Consider the following 15,186-nt stretch of genomic DNA (forward strand, 5'->3'; position numbering starts at 1 on the left):
TTCATCTAGGTTCACATAAGGAAAAGTGGGTTTAATATTTGGTAGACACATTTAAATCGTTTAAGTGAAAACTTCAATAAATTGGTCTAATGTTAATGAGAAACCTAGGTTTTGTATGGTTTATTCAGTGGAACCTGTGTTGAAAGACCACCTCTTCTGTCAAAAAATAATGGTCTCTCAAGACAGGTCGTCTCATAACAGATCATAACACTATATAATTAATAAATCTGTGCATGGAGATCGTGGTCGCTCAAGACAGGTGATCTCATAGCAGTGGTGTCTCAAGTCAGGTTTTACTTTACCATTCCAGTAAACAATGTTTAATCTGAATCAGGAGAAGGGATAGAAAACAATTTTATCTGTCTATTAGTTTCTCATAGCCTCATATTCCATTGGGTACACATTTACCATATATACTTGCTTAAAAGTTAACTTTGTTTTACTGAAAATTTTATTCATGCAGAATATAGGTTGTATTATAAGAATGGCATACAATTTTGTTTATATATCTGGAAATAATGTTGGAAAGTCTTGATGTATGCAGTTCACTAAAATTTAAAACATTTTAAATTTTCATGCCTCTGTTCCCATTGAGAATCATGTGTATGGTATGCACAATGTTGATCCATTTGATGATGGTATTCATTACATAGTACATGTGGGCCCAGAGTGGCTGAGTGGTCTAAAGCGCTCTCAGTTATGGATCACTGCCATCTCACCTCTGTCTGCGCCGGTTCGAGTCTCAGATTCAGCCAATGTGGGTATGTGAGAAAGCTTGCCAGTAGCATCTCGTGGGTCGGTGGTTCTTTTAAGGGTTTTCCCGGGTTCTTCCTCCACCAATAATACTGGCTGCTATGTATAGCCTATCATGTGCTGAAAAATGGTGTTAAACCCCACAACAACAACATAGTACTTGTGTTTACAGTTATTTTAATTTTAATAATGTGAAAATATTATGGTTCAATTAAATACTACCTGCTGCAAAGTTAAGTGTTCATCATTGTTGTTTACCATGGGTGTTTACTAGCAAGTATATTGCTTCTGCATAATTGTTTTCATTTTTGTGCAAGTCCTTACAACCTGTATTGGTATTAATATTTGTGTTTTGCTGTATAACTACTTTGTTTGATGCAGTTAAAGCTTTGATTTAAGTTGTTCTTTCCTTTGATATAAGTGATGTTTAATTCTGAAGTGCTATGATTTCCAAATTTTTGCTGCCAATGCACATGGTCTGTTAAACCCTGGCTTATAAAGGCAGCTCTCTAAACATGAAGAAAAATAAAATCATAGTCTTAATGGATCATTAGGCAGTCCTCAAGACATGGCAACAAAGGCATATGTTGACTTCATAGTGATGGAACTAAGAAAGAGATATGGCTGGTAATGTGGATACCTTTGCTAATGAATTGCTAGCTAAAGCTAAAGCTAGCAATACCATGTGGGGTCCACTAAACATTAAGGAGAAGAGATTCATGGGTGTAGGGGAACCTGTCAGCCTAAAGTAATTGGCTACAAAAACATACGTTGACAAAGTTGGTGTCTCAGCCTCACTTAGTGCTATAAAGGCCCTGATAAATATTAACACAAATAAAATTGTTGATATAGGGGAATCTGCGGACACTCAAGAGCTTTGCTATCTTAAATTCAGTGACTAACTTTTTAATGCCAACAGTGATTAGGTCTCATCTTGTTTACTCTAGAGGTAACCCCTATATGTCAAAATGTATTGTGAGGGTGCTGAACCAGCATTATATACTTTCCTGCTTATAGGTGGCATCACAAACTTAGACAAAAATGGCTGCCATGGTATGAGACTCTTAACCAGCTCCTGAAACATTCGGAAATACAGCTGTACAGAAGAAAATATACTAGCTCTAAGTGCTACCAGCAACTAATTTAGGCAGTGCAAAAAGTGTCAGGGTAACTTAGTAAACTCAGTCTGTGGATATAAGTGCAGATTTGCATTTTTGCATATTCAGACAAAAGAACAGTAAAACAAATATAGCCACTTCTTCACTGTCTCAGTGGATCTACTCATATTTCAAATCAGATTCATCAGATTCATTTTCAGGATTTACCCAAGATGATCTCTTAAATGATACAAAGGAGCTGACACACTCAATACTGAAGAGAAATATTCACTTGAAATAGATTCAACCTACCAAGATTGTGTAACACCAAAATCCAACATGGCTGACTCCTCTGACTCCTCTTCAGTTCCAAGCTTTCTTAAAATCCAACATAATATGCAGAGCATAACAATCACAGCTGACTCCAACAAAATTCCAACAATCAAGAAATTCTTGGATGAGAATCTACACTTCCAGCAGGGACACTCACACAATGGACTGATCTATAAATCCATGGATACAGATTCTGCCACAGTAACTCTATACATAACAACTGGTAAAATTCATGTACAAGGGCCAGGCTACACAGAATGGGTAAATTATTTTATCAACACTTGTCAGCAAATGGTAGACAACACCAGATTGAAATCAATTACCTCTCAGCCAAGGGCTTCAACACCCATTTCTGAAGCCCACAGATTTCCAAATCCAGTCAACAGTAACACAGCTTTACATGAAATAAGCCAGATTGCTATCAATGTGGAGGAAACTCCAGGACCCCAGTTTATGATAGGTGCAACAAATTCCTTTGAGTTCCATGGAACCCAAAACCAGCCTTGTACCTCCATACAGTGCTTAGTAGTGATAGGTATTCTCCAGGCCCAAGTAGAAAGGAACTCTCTGCACTAAAATCAAAGAGTCTACATAGTGTTCAAATGGATAAACCAGGTGCCAAAAAAGTGTGCCAGAAAACCCAGACAACACAATACACAAACATGTCAAAGGACCAGAAAGCATGTCAGGCCACTCAGACCATACCAAAACCAGCTATTCGAAAAAAATCATTATACACAAAAACAGATGCAACCACACCAATTAAACAAGATGAGTCTCTTATACAGGTATTAGATGGGCAGAGCCAAAAGTTAGCTAAAGCACATGCTGTAAACACTGACCATCATGTGTCTCACTCAACATCAAATCCAGGTACTGAAGAAACTGTTCTAAAGACAACCTCCAATCACCCACAGCAATAAGCTAAATTAAATACAAATACTAAATACAGCAGTCACCAAACTCTCAGTCAGTTAGTCATGGAAAACAAGAAGTTCAAACAATGCATCTGAACCCCCCACTTGTCAAAATCAACAACATAGTTAAAGACAGATCTCTTCTCATAGGATCATCAATAATCAAAGGAGTAAGAACAAGAGGGTTATATAAAACTGACGTAAAAACTCATAGAGGTGCTACTATTAACACTATTACAGGAAAAATATTGGAAATGGTTATGTCACCATATCATACTGTAATTCTTCTCATTGGTGGCAATAATTACAGTAATGGCCAATCTTTGAAGGGCATTGAGGATGATTATGAAAGTTTGTTGTATGCCATCAGGTCCAAAAATGCAGAGTGTAAAATAATCATCTCAGGTCTACTGCCAAGAAGGGATGCACTTATGACTCAGCTAAATGACACCCTAAGTATGTTGTGTGAAAATTTCCAAATACTCTTTGTTCTGCAATACTGGACCTTCTTCAAAGACAATCGAGTGAACCAACAATTATACCAGCGAGACCAAATCCATTTGTCCAACAGAGGTACTGCCATGCTCCTTAGGAATATAGACCAGTACATAAGACTTATAAAAGGGATTAGGCACTTGTCAGAAAACTGCTTGTGTTATGGAGAACACGGTCATGTAACACAGCGGTGTCTGCATGGAAAACAGATTCACTGCCATCTTTGTAACGAACTAGGACATAAGCAAAAGTTGTGCACATACCAATAGGTAGAAGGCTATGATGTACAGGCCTATGCAACACATATCCTGCAACAAAATGCATTAGAATATGTGTATACTTTTCAATGTAATAATTATAATTCTATAAACAGGTTTCAGGCACTATCTGATTTGTGTACAAAGTACAACTTGTTAATATGTAAACAACTGTGTGATACTGTTCAAGTTACTTCTCCCTCTGAGACCCCCCAAGTGTCTAATATGTCAATGTCTTCTTGTATGTATGTAAATCAGTCTCATATTGAACATTCTCAAATATCCACTACATGTGGTCATGGTACAACAGATGGATCTTGTGTGTTATCTTCTTCATATGTTTATGTAAATAATCAAGGCAATGTAAAGAAACCTGTCAAGTCTAAAAACAATACATTGCATACTGCCTTGTCTGAAGATCAATCCTCTGATCAAAATTGTCATGTATTTGGCCTCCTCAAAAGAGGTCTGCAAGGATTCAACCTAAATATTCAACACATCATCTCGAAACTGAATGAGATAAAGTTAATATTACAACAGACTCGATCAGTCAATATTCTAGGTCTGTGTGAAACCTTTCTTTCTGATGATACTGATGATTTGGCTCTCCAAATACAGGGGTTCAACTTTGAAAGAAAAGATAGGGAATCCATGGGGGGTGGGGGTATTCTTCTCTATGTAGACAGTACCATTAGTTATAACAGATGTGTTCATCTAGAGACTATTGGGGTAGAGAGTATCTGGATCGAAGTAACCCTTGCCCAATCAAAGCCAATACTCTTATGTTCGGTTTACAGGCCACCTAGTTCCACAGCTGATTGGATTGATAGATTTGAGGTTCAAATTCAAAAAGCATTACTTAAGGAAGATTTAGAAATTATCATATTAGGTGATTTTAACATTGACTACATGAAAACTCCACCATTAACATGGATAAGTAGCTTTGAAACTTACAACTTTACTCAATTAATTAACACCCCAACTAGAGTAACGGATAAAAGTGCTACTATCATTGATCATGTCTATACTAATAAACCTGAAAACGTAAGTGAAATTAAGGTACCAGTGTATGCACTGAGTGACCACTATCCAGTCTGTATAACTAGACATGTTCCGAAATCATCTAAAAATGGCCAACACATTGAAATACAATACAGGGACTTAAAACAGTTTGATGAGGAAATGTTCTTAAATGATTTAGTTTGCAAACCTTTCCAATCAGTCTGCACTATAGCTGATGTCAACACTGCCTTGGACAAATGGTATCAGATGTTCAATGCAGCCTTAGACAAGCATGCCCCAATTAAAGCAAAAAGCATTAAACACCAAATTACACCCAAGTGGATTACCACTGAGATCAATGAGGCTAGGCACCTAAGAGATAATTTCCACAAGAAAAAAGACATGAAAAGCTATAGAAAGTGGAGAAATAAAGCTAAGCACCTGATAGATAAGGCAAAAGAGAACTACTATAAACAAGCTATTAATGAAAGTAAGAGTACCAAAACATTGTGGAAGTGTCTAAAAGAGCTGAACCCACGCAAGAACAGTTGTCTTCCTCCTAGACTTAAGCAAAATGATGATATAGCAACATCTGTACAAGACATTGTGGAAATGTTCAACAATTTCTTCATAAGCATCTCCAGTAAGAGTATTCAGAACCAGACTAACATCCCAATTGAACTTGATGCTCTTCTATTATTTATAAGAGCTAAAATTCCTGATGATAATTATTTTTCAATAGCTAATGTTAGTGAAACTGATGTTTTTGATATGCTAATTAAGGTTAATATTAATAAATCCTCTGGATTGGATGGTATTGGTCCACGAATTCTTAAAATTGCTGCACCAGTAATAACAAAGTCACTAACGCATATCATAAATTTAAGTATAATGAGTGGTAATTTTCCAGAAACATTGAAATGTGCAAAGGTTACACCCATCTTAAAGAAAGGAGAAAAGGAGGATCCAGGAAATTACAGACCAATATCAATTCTACCTGTATTGTCAAAACTATTTGAAAAGCATGTAGCCATTCAGGTCTATAAATTTTTCGAAACATACTCTCTATTTCATAAAGCTCAATCAGGATTTAGAAAGTACCACTCATGCCAAACAGAACTTACCAAATTAATTGATCTTTGGCTGAAGGAAATGGATAATGGACATATGACTGGGATTGTTTTCCTTGACTTCAAGAAAGCCTTTGATCTTGTTGATCATGAAATTCTGCTGCAAAAGTTGAACTGTTACAGGTTTGACAATCCTTCTTTAAACTGGTTTAGATCATACCTAAACCAAAGGTCTCAACAAGTAAGTATTGGCAATATTAGCTCTCAGACTTGCACTATTCATTCAGGAGTCCCTCAAGGCTCAGTTTTGGGCCCTCTCCTCTTCCTTATCTATATCAATGATCTACCATTAAATAATGAATCTACAAACACAGATTTGTTTGCAGATGATGCAACCTTGTATACATCTAGTTCTGATACTGAAGTTATCCAAAAGAAATTAAACTCAGACCTTATCAGAGTCCAAAACTGGGCACAACAAAATAGGATGGTAATTAATGAAGGTAAAACAAAATGTATGATTTTGGGGACATCACAAAATCTACACAAGTCAGGGAACCCAAAACTGTCTCTTGCAATAAATAATCATCCATTAGAAAATGTCAAACATGAAAGGCTTGTAGGTGTGTCTGTAGATAATAATTTATTATGGAATGACCGTATTGATAAGCTTTGTAAAACACTGTCATCCAAAATTGCCCTTCTCAGCAGAATCAAGAAATATTTACCTATGGAAACTCACAATCTGTACTACAAGTCATATATTCTTCCAACAATGGATTATTGTTCTAATGTATGGGGAAACTGTGCCAAATCTGAGCTTGACAGGATTTATAAACTTCAGAAACGAGCAGCACGTGTAATTTTAGATGCATCTGTTGATCATCCCTCAAAAGCATTATTTACAGAACTCAAATGGTTCACAATATATGACAGGACAGATTTTCACAAGGCACTTCTTTTATATAAATGTCTACATGGAACTGCACCAGAGTATCTTCAAGACTTATTCAGGCCTTTTTCAACACAATACCAGTTGAGATCAATATCACATGGAAACCTTCTAATACCAAAACCAAGAACAGAGCAATTTAAAAAGAGTTTTCAATACTCTGGTACAGTTCTGTGGAATAAGCTTCCACTACAAGTAAAATCTGCTGAAAATATTAGAGTATTTAAGAAAAGATATCATGAGCATGTATGTGTTTCTAACAGATAATGGAATTTAGTATTTTAATACTAAACATGTTAAAATAAACAGTAATTATTGCCATCTTCATATAATGTGCATTGTTATACTCTCCTTAAGAGGGCCTCAAGGGAGAATAGTCCTTGCCTAATGAGTCACCCTCTATAAATAAAGCATTATTATTATTATTATTATTATTATTATTATTATCATACATGCCAACCCCTGGTCAGGAAAAAGTGTAATCCAAGTGGACAAAAAGAGTAATCTGAGCAGAAAAGGGTAGTCCACATATAATAAAATTAAATCAGCATATTTACAAAATACATTATTTACCTCTTCTGGTCTTTTAACATCAATTAATGCTTCAGATTGTCATATATAGCATTTTGAGCTTTAAAAAACAACAGTCTCTCATATTGCATTGCAAAACACTGGAAGAAAGGTGGCCTGTTGGGGGGAGCCTTTTTGCCTTCTTGGTTGCTTTGTCTGGCTAGTTGTCTGGTGGCTTTGAATGATGGGGCTGTTGAGGCTTCTGGATAAGGTACTGGTTTTGGCAGCTTTCTGGCTTCACCTCCTTCTGTGGAAGAAGTGTGGCACTGGTCGGCTTGGCAGAGCATATTATTTTAATGGGGTTGGTATTTTTGCAGAGGCAGCCTCGGTTTTACCTTATGCAGTTTGGCCTGGCAGTTGGTTGATTGGTCCTGACTGCCATTACTGCTTCCAGCATGTCATCATATTTGCTTTCTGTAATCTGTCCCTCCCTTATCAGGGGGTTCATTCACTCTGTGCTATGCATGTTGAGTGCTAGTGTGTAGCTTTGACTCTGTTGTTCTGTGATGCACCCTCTTTACTGAGCAATGCATACCAAAGCATTATTTTCCCACAAGACTCAGTCTGTCCCCACGCCATCCAAATAAAGTAGTTGTTCCTCATTGTCCCATGTCATGGGTTACATTTCACAGAGACAATGAGTCTCTAATTGAATGTGTTGTTTGTAGTAACTTGTTATCCACCTATGACCCACCCCATCATATTTAATGGTATAGCATAGACATTTCTGTTCTCTAAATTAATACAAAAATCATGGTCTATGACCACCCCAACTCTCTATCCCCACCATGCGGGTTCTTCCTCCACCATTAATACTGGCCGCCATGCATAGCCTATCGTGTGCTGAAAAATGGCGTTAAACCCCACAACAACAAGAACAACTGTCCCCACCATGGTCTCCAAAAAGGGGGCCCTGAGTGGCCGTGTGGTCTAAAGTGCTCTCCGTTACGGATCACTGCCATCTCACCTCTGTCTGTGTGGGTTCGAGTCTCGGATTCAGCCAACGTGGGTATGTGAGAAAGCTTGCCAGTAGCTTCTCGTGGGTCAGTGGTTCTTTCCAGGATTTTTCCGGGTTCTTCCTCCACCATTAATACTGGCCGCCATGTATAGCCTATCGTGTGCTGAAAAATGGCGTTAAACCCTATAACTACAACAACAACAACAAGTCTCCAAAAAGCGATACATCAAATGCTTCTACGCTTTAGTTAAAATGTTTCTTCTTCATGACTTAGCAAAAGGTGATGCCAAAATGCTAAAATACAGCTACTGGTTGACATGCCACCTTTGGTCAAATTATCAGTGTATACAGTGTAAATCTAGGGAAGAAAAAAATCCTAACATACAAATGTTAAAATAGTAATCCAGATATTTCTGCAACTTGAGAGAAAATATCAGACAAATATTATCTTCTTTGCCTTAAAGTGTTTTTTAATCTAAATAAATATGTATATTTTTATGGTTTTACTTTGAAGCCTTTTAGTGTTTTTTTTTATCTTGATAACAATTTAAGATATATTGGTGAACAGTGACCAGTGACTAATCTCTCATGATATTATATTTGCTAAATATTTTGTTCATTGTTATAAAAACAAAAATCAGTAAGAAGCATCAAAAAAAGAAATAAAATGCCATCAGTGTCTCTTTTAATAAAAATAAATTCAAAAGTTTATTGATGTTGCAACTTTCATTTAACTCAGTTCCATGCTGTTTTTTCTCTTTTAGTTTAAAGTCCCAGCAGAAAGTAAGCAGGGAGACGTCAACTTCCGAGCCTTGCTTTTAACAAGATGTCAACGGGAATTTGAAAAGGCCAATTCTTCAGAGAAAGAATTTGATTTGAAGAGGAAGGAGATAGAGAAGGCTACTACAGTAAGATACCAATCAGTCAGCATTTGAAAAAAGGTTTAACCATTGCATTTTTAGTGTAACTCAGGGGTCAAGCTAGACTTGAATAGAGGGAGAAGTGACATCTCCTTTGGAACAGAACAGGGAGAAGTGAGAACTCAACAGGGAGAAGTGGATGGGAAGCAAGAAATGCAATATATATATATATATATATATATATATATATATATATATATATATATATATATATGTGTGTGTGTGTGTGTGTGTGTGTGTGTGTGTGTGTGTGTTTTCTTATTTGAATTATGCCCTCTATTTCTCAATATTCATATTTGCGTTTAGCATTTGATTTTAAGCAATGCTTGATTTAAATTAGAAAATTTTAGAAATCATTTGGCCATATGACTTTAAAAGTGAATAATAGAAACTACATTGTAACAAATTTTAACTGAGTAACAAGATTACATTTTTGTAATTGCATGTTAGTAAAAATGCTTAATCAACTTCCCATAATATATTTGTTCTAAAAATTTGCAATAATGGCACTTTTAAAGATTTCTAACCATGTTTGAAAAAAACCCTTTACCAGGTATGTGAAGGCAAATGCACACATCTTCATATTGTACTGTTCAACCTTATTTCTTTGTTGCAGATAAAACATTGCCATAACTATTCATGCATAACACACTAAAAATGCATCAAATTACAGACATGGCTCCCTTATAGTTGGTATATAAACTAAGCCCTTCTTTCCAACCCAAAAAACATCTGGTTTTAGAAGGAGGTGTTTTCGTATTGTATTCACTCACTTTATATAACTTCGTAACAATTGTCCATTGATAGGATTGCAAATTTGTGGTTTATTTATTTGTCTACGTACTCATAGTAATATTAGGCATTGGTTAAATAGTATCTGCTTTGCTGCTTTTTTCCCATATTTTCACAAACACGAGTTGGGTCAGAAAACAAATTTGACCTTACAGCACTTCTCTCAAATTCCACAACTTAGCATTGTCCCATACGTTTCTGACCTACATAATTACATCATAAAGTTAAATCTTAAATAACATTTAACCTATGCTTTGCTTTCTATGAATTGTATGTTTTTCTGAATATATTTGCCCGATGATTTACAAAAACAATCTAATAAGCGATGTTTGCCATTATTTCCTGGTTAAGCCTGGTTCAATTACTGTACAGTTTCAAACTAAGTTTTTGATGAAATAGTGTACAAGAGGCAGTTAAAATATTCAGATCACACAAATTGCTATTTACATACTAATGTTATTTTAAAGTTTTGAAACACAAGCTTGTATGTGTTTATCATCAAAAGATGACATGCAGAAATTGGGCAGTGATAGTTGCTATATAGCTTACTTGGGATAGGGTTAATGGTCAATCAGCTATCAAAACACATGCCTGTGGATGCGCAAGAGTTTGTTTGTCTGCATAACTGATATCAAAACTAGGCCTGGCTACTGATGGCTTGATGAATACATTTTACTACAATAGCCCATTTCATGCAGACTTCAGTGAACTTCGTAATTTGCTCGGAATTTTCATCACATGGCAGATAGTCAGCTGACCGTAATAGCCATTTGATAGGTGGTGGGCAAAATATGGCTAATGCTTCAGCATCAGCATCAACGTCTGTACCTACTTCAAGATCGTTTATCAAGTTGAAAAATGCATATTCAACAGTGATGCTGCTGCAGATATTGACAAAATTTAATATTGGAACCATCCTGTCTTATTTTCTAGAAATCAAGGCAGATTTCAAACCCATATGAGAGAGTAGCATTGCACTGTTTACATCTGGACATGTACATGTAAGTAAGGAAACGGTGTCGAAGTAAAATTTAATGCTGACAATCAAAGAGCAAGTTGTTCAAATTATTTCTGTGCATCCGAAACGTCACTATAATAAAATATGTTTCATATGAGTTTATCAGATTTGTTTTTGAAAGTCTGTGGATAATTTACATATAAATTTCAATCATTTAATTAATTTAATTTCTGAAATATTTCTAAACAACAATGGACGCCATTTCATTATGTACATGTACCCACCAGCATTTGATTGGCTGGAGTATAAAGTAACTCTGGAGGTTATTCGGATAATTACGGTGCAGCTCGGTTAAATTCGGTATGAAATGGGCTATACAGTACTAGAATTAACCTGGCTAAGGTGAGGGGGCATCTCAGAAAGCATGGTCATTCAATGTACCTCTAAAAAAATCGAAAGGCAAAGTTATTTTTGCTTTTCTAACAGAAGAAGGTGAAGTTTACAATTTTTATGCGACTTAGTCGCCCACATGGCCTGGTAGCTCGACCCCAGTAACTTCTATGCTTGTTTTTTAAGTTGATACATTAGCTGCTTTACTTGATTGCAGACCCATCAACTTTACAATTTTACTGTAGAACAATAAATGAAAAACCAAAATTAAATATTTGCAGTACAAACTGGTTATTATCTTATCTGGGTTTTAGTTGGATCCTGGTTTTCACATTAAATTTAATTAATCTGGTCAGAGAACCAGACTAACTATACCTCATGTGCTCTATATTGCATATAGTTTTGATTCAAAACTCCTACATAATCTTGCTTTTCATCTGCAATTGTCGCCTTGAAATGGAAAGGCTACTTATCCTCTTAAATTAAAAGTAAAAAAAAATAGCACAACCATGTGAAAAGGACATCTAGATATATGGCCATACATTAAAAGAAAAAACAACTGAAAAATCCCAATGAAACATGCCTAATTCAAATTCAACTTGTCCCAAAGGTCCATATTTTTTAATGATTATGGACCAGTCTTCTGTGTTTATTTTCCTTCCAAATATTTTCTGCATGTCTTGGTATAAAGCAATTACCCAGTCCAAAACTGCTTGTGCTTTACATTGTTTCAACATTTATGTCTGACTTTACTTTCTCAAATTTAGATTCTTTTTCACTTAAAGCACAGTTTTTGTTGAGTTCCTGTTGTCAGTGTTTGTCCAGTTCTAATAATATCCACTTTACTGATTGAATCAACAGTGATGATGATGATAAACATTTAAAATGTATCGGTGTCTCTTTGTACCTTAGATAATGTTGATCACACTGAAACCCTCATTAACATTATACTGTAAAGGGTCTTGCAATTCTTATAACTGTGGAATACATCTCTGCTCCTGGAATCTCTGATTGATTGTCTTTAGTGTTTTAAAAAAGGACTTAAAATGGAGCCATAGAAAAGGATTGGAAATGAAATATTTACCAGCATCTTTGAAAATCATTGCAAGTGGAAATAACCTTTTTTGTGGGCTCTTGCTTAAATCTTTTTTCAGGCAAAGTATATAACACCTTTTTTTGGTAGTTCACTTGGAATACGGAAAGGGCCAAATATTGATTCGCTGTGGGCATTGGACTATCTGATGTTTACATTACTGCATTGACTGTGAACTTAAATATTGCATATGGCATGAGAGATTATGTCTGCAGTAACATAAAATTGCAACAAGTTGAGAGATCTAGCAAGAATTCATTGACCTCCAATGGATATGAAAGTGCAGTCGCAGAAACTGAAGACAAAATCATCAATGCCAAAGTGTTCTTGACAAACATTTTAGTTAAACTTAATTTATCCTTTGCTGCATAAGACCTGACCAATAAATTTACAGAAAAATACTGACTGCCTTACTGAGAAAGACTTTGTAATGTTAGCAGATCTTCAGTAATGTCTTAAAAACTGTTCAACAATCACTAGTAATTTAAAGCCAGACAGATGTTAGGTGGAATAACAGCTTAACATCCATCATTTCATACGCAGGAGCCATTATTTCGTCTAGCCTAAAATGTAGTTTGACCATGCTCTGATAAGATGCCAACACAATAAATGCTGGGAGTACTAGTTTTATTGATAGTGTATCTTCAAAATTGTTTTGACTTTACTGCAGGCACAAAATTATCATTGTTTTAGGAGAAGGAAAAGCAGCAAATGAAAGAAGAACTGGAAGATGAAGAAATGAAAGCCAAAAGGAGATCTTTAGGAAATATAAGGTATAATCACTCTGTTGTACTCACTCATGCTCTATCCCCTCCTTTCTCTCCCACATTCATTGCAGTCCATGAAATGAAGCAGTTATCACTGGAATGGAGTTCAAAATGCCTTTATGACTATCTTGTCTTTTTGCAGCACATTATGTAATATACATTTATTACATACTAGCCACTGCATCTTAATAGCAGTCCTGTGTTGTCTATTTTATTGTGTCCTAAACACTCATTTGAGTGCAATAATACAATAATTCATTGGTTTGGGAGAGACAGACCAGTATGTTTCCTTTTTCTAGACATTATAAAAGTATATGGGCACATTTTTACTGTGATTGGAACAGCCTGAGGTCAGTGCTAAACATACGCTTTAGATAAAAAACGTTTTGGTGTTTACATTGATTCTATTTGATTTGTGCGGAGTCTATACCAACCATTTTCAGACTACCACTGCATTGCCAACAGTCCATGCCTGCACAAGTTATTACTTTTACAGCGGCACAATGTTGTGGGTGGGTGGGGTGTTACATAAATGTATTAAGCTGAGGTTTAGGTTAGTGATATTCATTTGAGGGTGAACCTATTTGACGTGCAGGCCATTCCCATGTTAAACTAGTGTGTGTATTTTGTACAGTTGCTTGTTCACTTTTTACAGGTTTATAGGTGAAATGTTCAAGACGAAAATGCTCACAGAAAATATCATGCATGACTGCGTCTTCAAACTGCTGCGAACCAAGGATGAAGAAAATTTGGAGTGCCTTTGCACATTACTCAAAACTATAGGCAAGGAGCTCGATATAGACAAGGCCAAAGTAAGTTGTTCTTTGAATGAAATGTCTCTGTAATGACTGAGTTGGACACTTTCATTGTGAAAGAAACTAGTTGTTTTTGTTTCAGACAAAGCTAAAACTAATAAGTGCCTCTTTAATAAAGTCATTTAAGAAAAATATTCCTATCAATTATTTTGATCTTAATAGTGATTAATGCAGGTGCCCTCTTAGAGAAGGATTTCAAAATTGTGCAAACTTCCAGAGTGTAATAATATACCCAGGTAATTCCCATTTTCTGTCATTAAAGATATACAGTGTTCATCACATTTAACTTTGAACTGATATTGAAAGCATTAACGTCTTCAGAGTGATATAAGAAATACAATATTTACTTGTTGTAAGTCAGTCCAACTGCAAACTTCATAGTCCTATGTTCTGCCTGTGGATAATTAATATGCTACCATATCTGGGTCTATACAGTTTAAAAGTAGTATTCAGTTGAATAAATAACCTAGACCATGTTTCCTGGAGCATAATACATTTGGAACGGATTTGTGAGCAAGTATATATCGTACCTTTCAAGCTGCTAATTGTATGATTAGTGTATTCATAATTTCTATTACAGCCTAGAATGGATCAATACTTTGCACAGATGGTGAAGATAGTCAATGAGAAAAAGTTGTCGTTTAAAGTCCGCTTCATGCTGTTGGACGTGATAGAACTCAGACAGGTAAGTACATGCTCTGAAACCAAGATTTATTTTGATGTCTAAAAAATGTAGCATAATATTGCTACTAGTCAAATTTTGCAATTCCCTATAGTCGAGTTATATCTTTAACACAGGAGATTTTGAATTGTCTGGTTTCAGATGCAGATTTAATGTTGTTGGAGCAGAGCACAAGATGTACCTTTGAACAATGGAAACGGTCATGAGAGAGAACAACCATTGTAGAAACAAATCCTAGGTTATCTAACCTTCCTGGTAAACTTCAAAATGAAAGCCCCTTCCAAAAGGGAGTTTCTTGCTTTGTGGATTCTATAGTAGATCATAAAACGTTTTCAAAAATACACTGCATTGTTTTGCCTAATAAT

General features: G+C 35.7%; 1 protein-coding gene across 5 annotated transcripts in view; it reads left to right on the forward strand.

The window, feature by feature from the left end:
• Positions 1 to 15,186, forward strand: part of LOC149774518 (uncharacterized) — a 643,609-nt gene that overhangs the window by 586,864 nt on the left and 41,559 nt on the right. For all 5 annotated transcript variants that reach the window (XR_016416846.1, XM_089945254.1, XM_089945255.1 and 2 more), the window contains 4 exons: positions 9,169 to 9,312; positions 13,251 to 13,330; positions 13,980 to 14,136; positions 14,720 to 14,824. Coding sequence is in view for 4 of the 5 variants with exons in the window: in XM_089945254.1 (XP_089801380.1) it covers positions 9,169 to 9,312; positions 13,251 to 13,330; positions 13,980 to 14,136; positions 14,720 to 14,824 (486 nt within the window). In the remaining variant the exon portion in view is untranslated. The remainder of the gene's footprint in view (positions 1 to 9,168; positions 9,313 to 13,250; positions 13,331 to 13,979; positions 14,137 to 14,719; positions 14,825 to 15,186) is intronic.

Source organism: Sinohyriopsis cumingii, unplaced genomic scaffold (assembly GCF_028554795.1).
Source record: "Sinohyriopsis cumingii isolate HCF-2022 unplaced genomic scaffold, ASM2855479v2 utg000229l, whole genome shotgun sequence".
NCBI classification, from domain to species: domain Eukaryota; kingdom Metazoa; phylum Mollusca; class Bivalvia; order Unionida; family Unionidae; genus Sinohyriopsis; species Sinohyriopsis cumingii.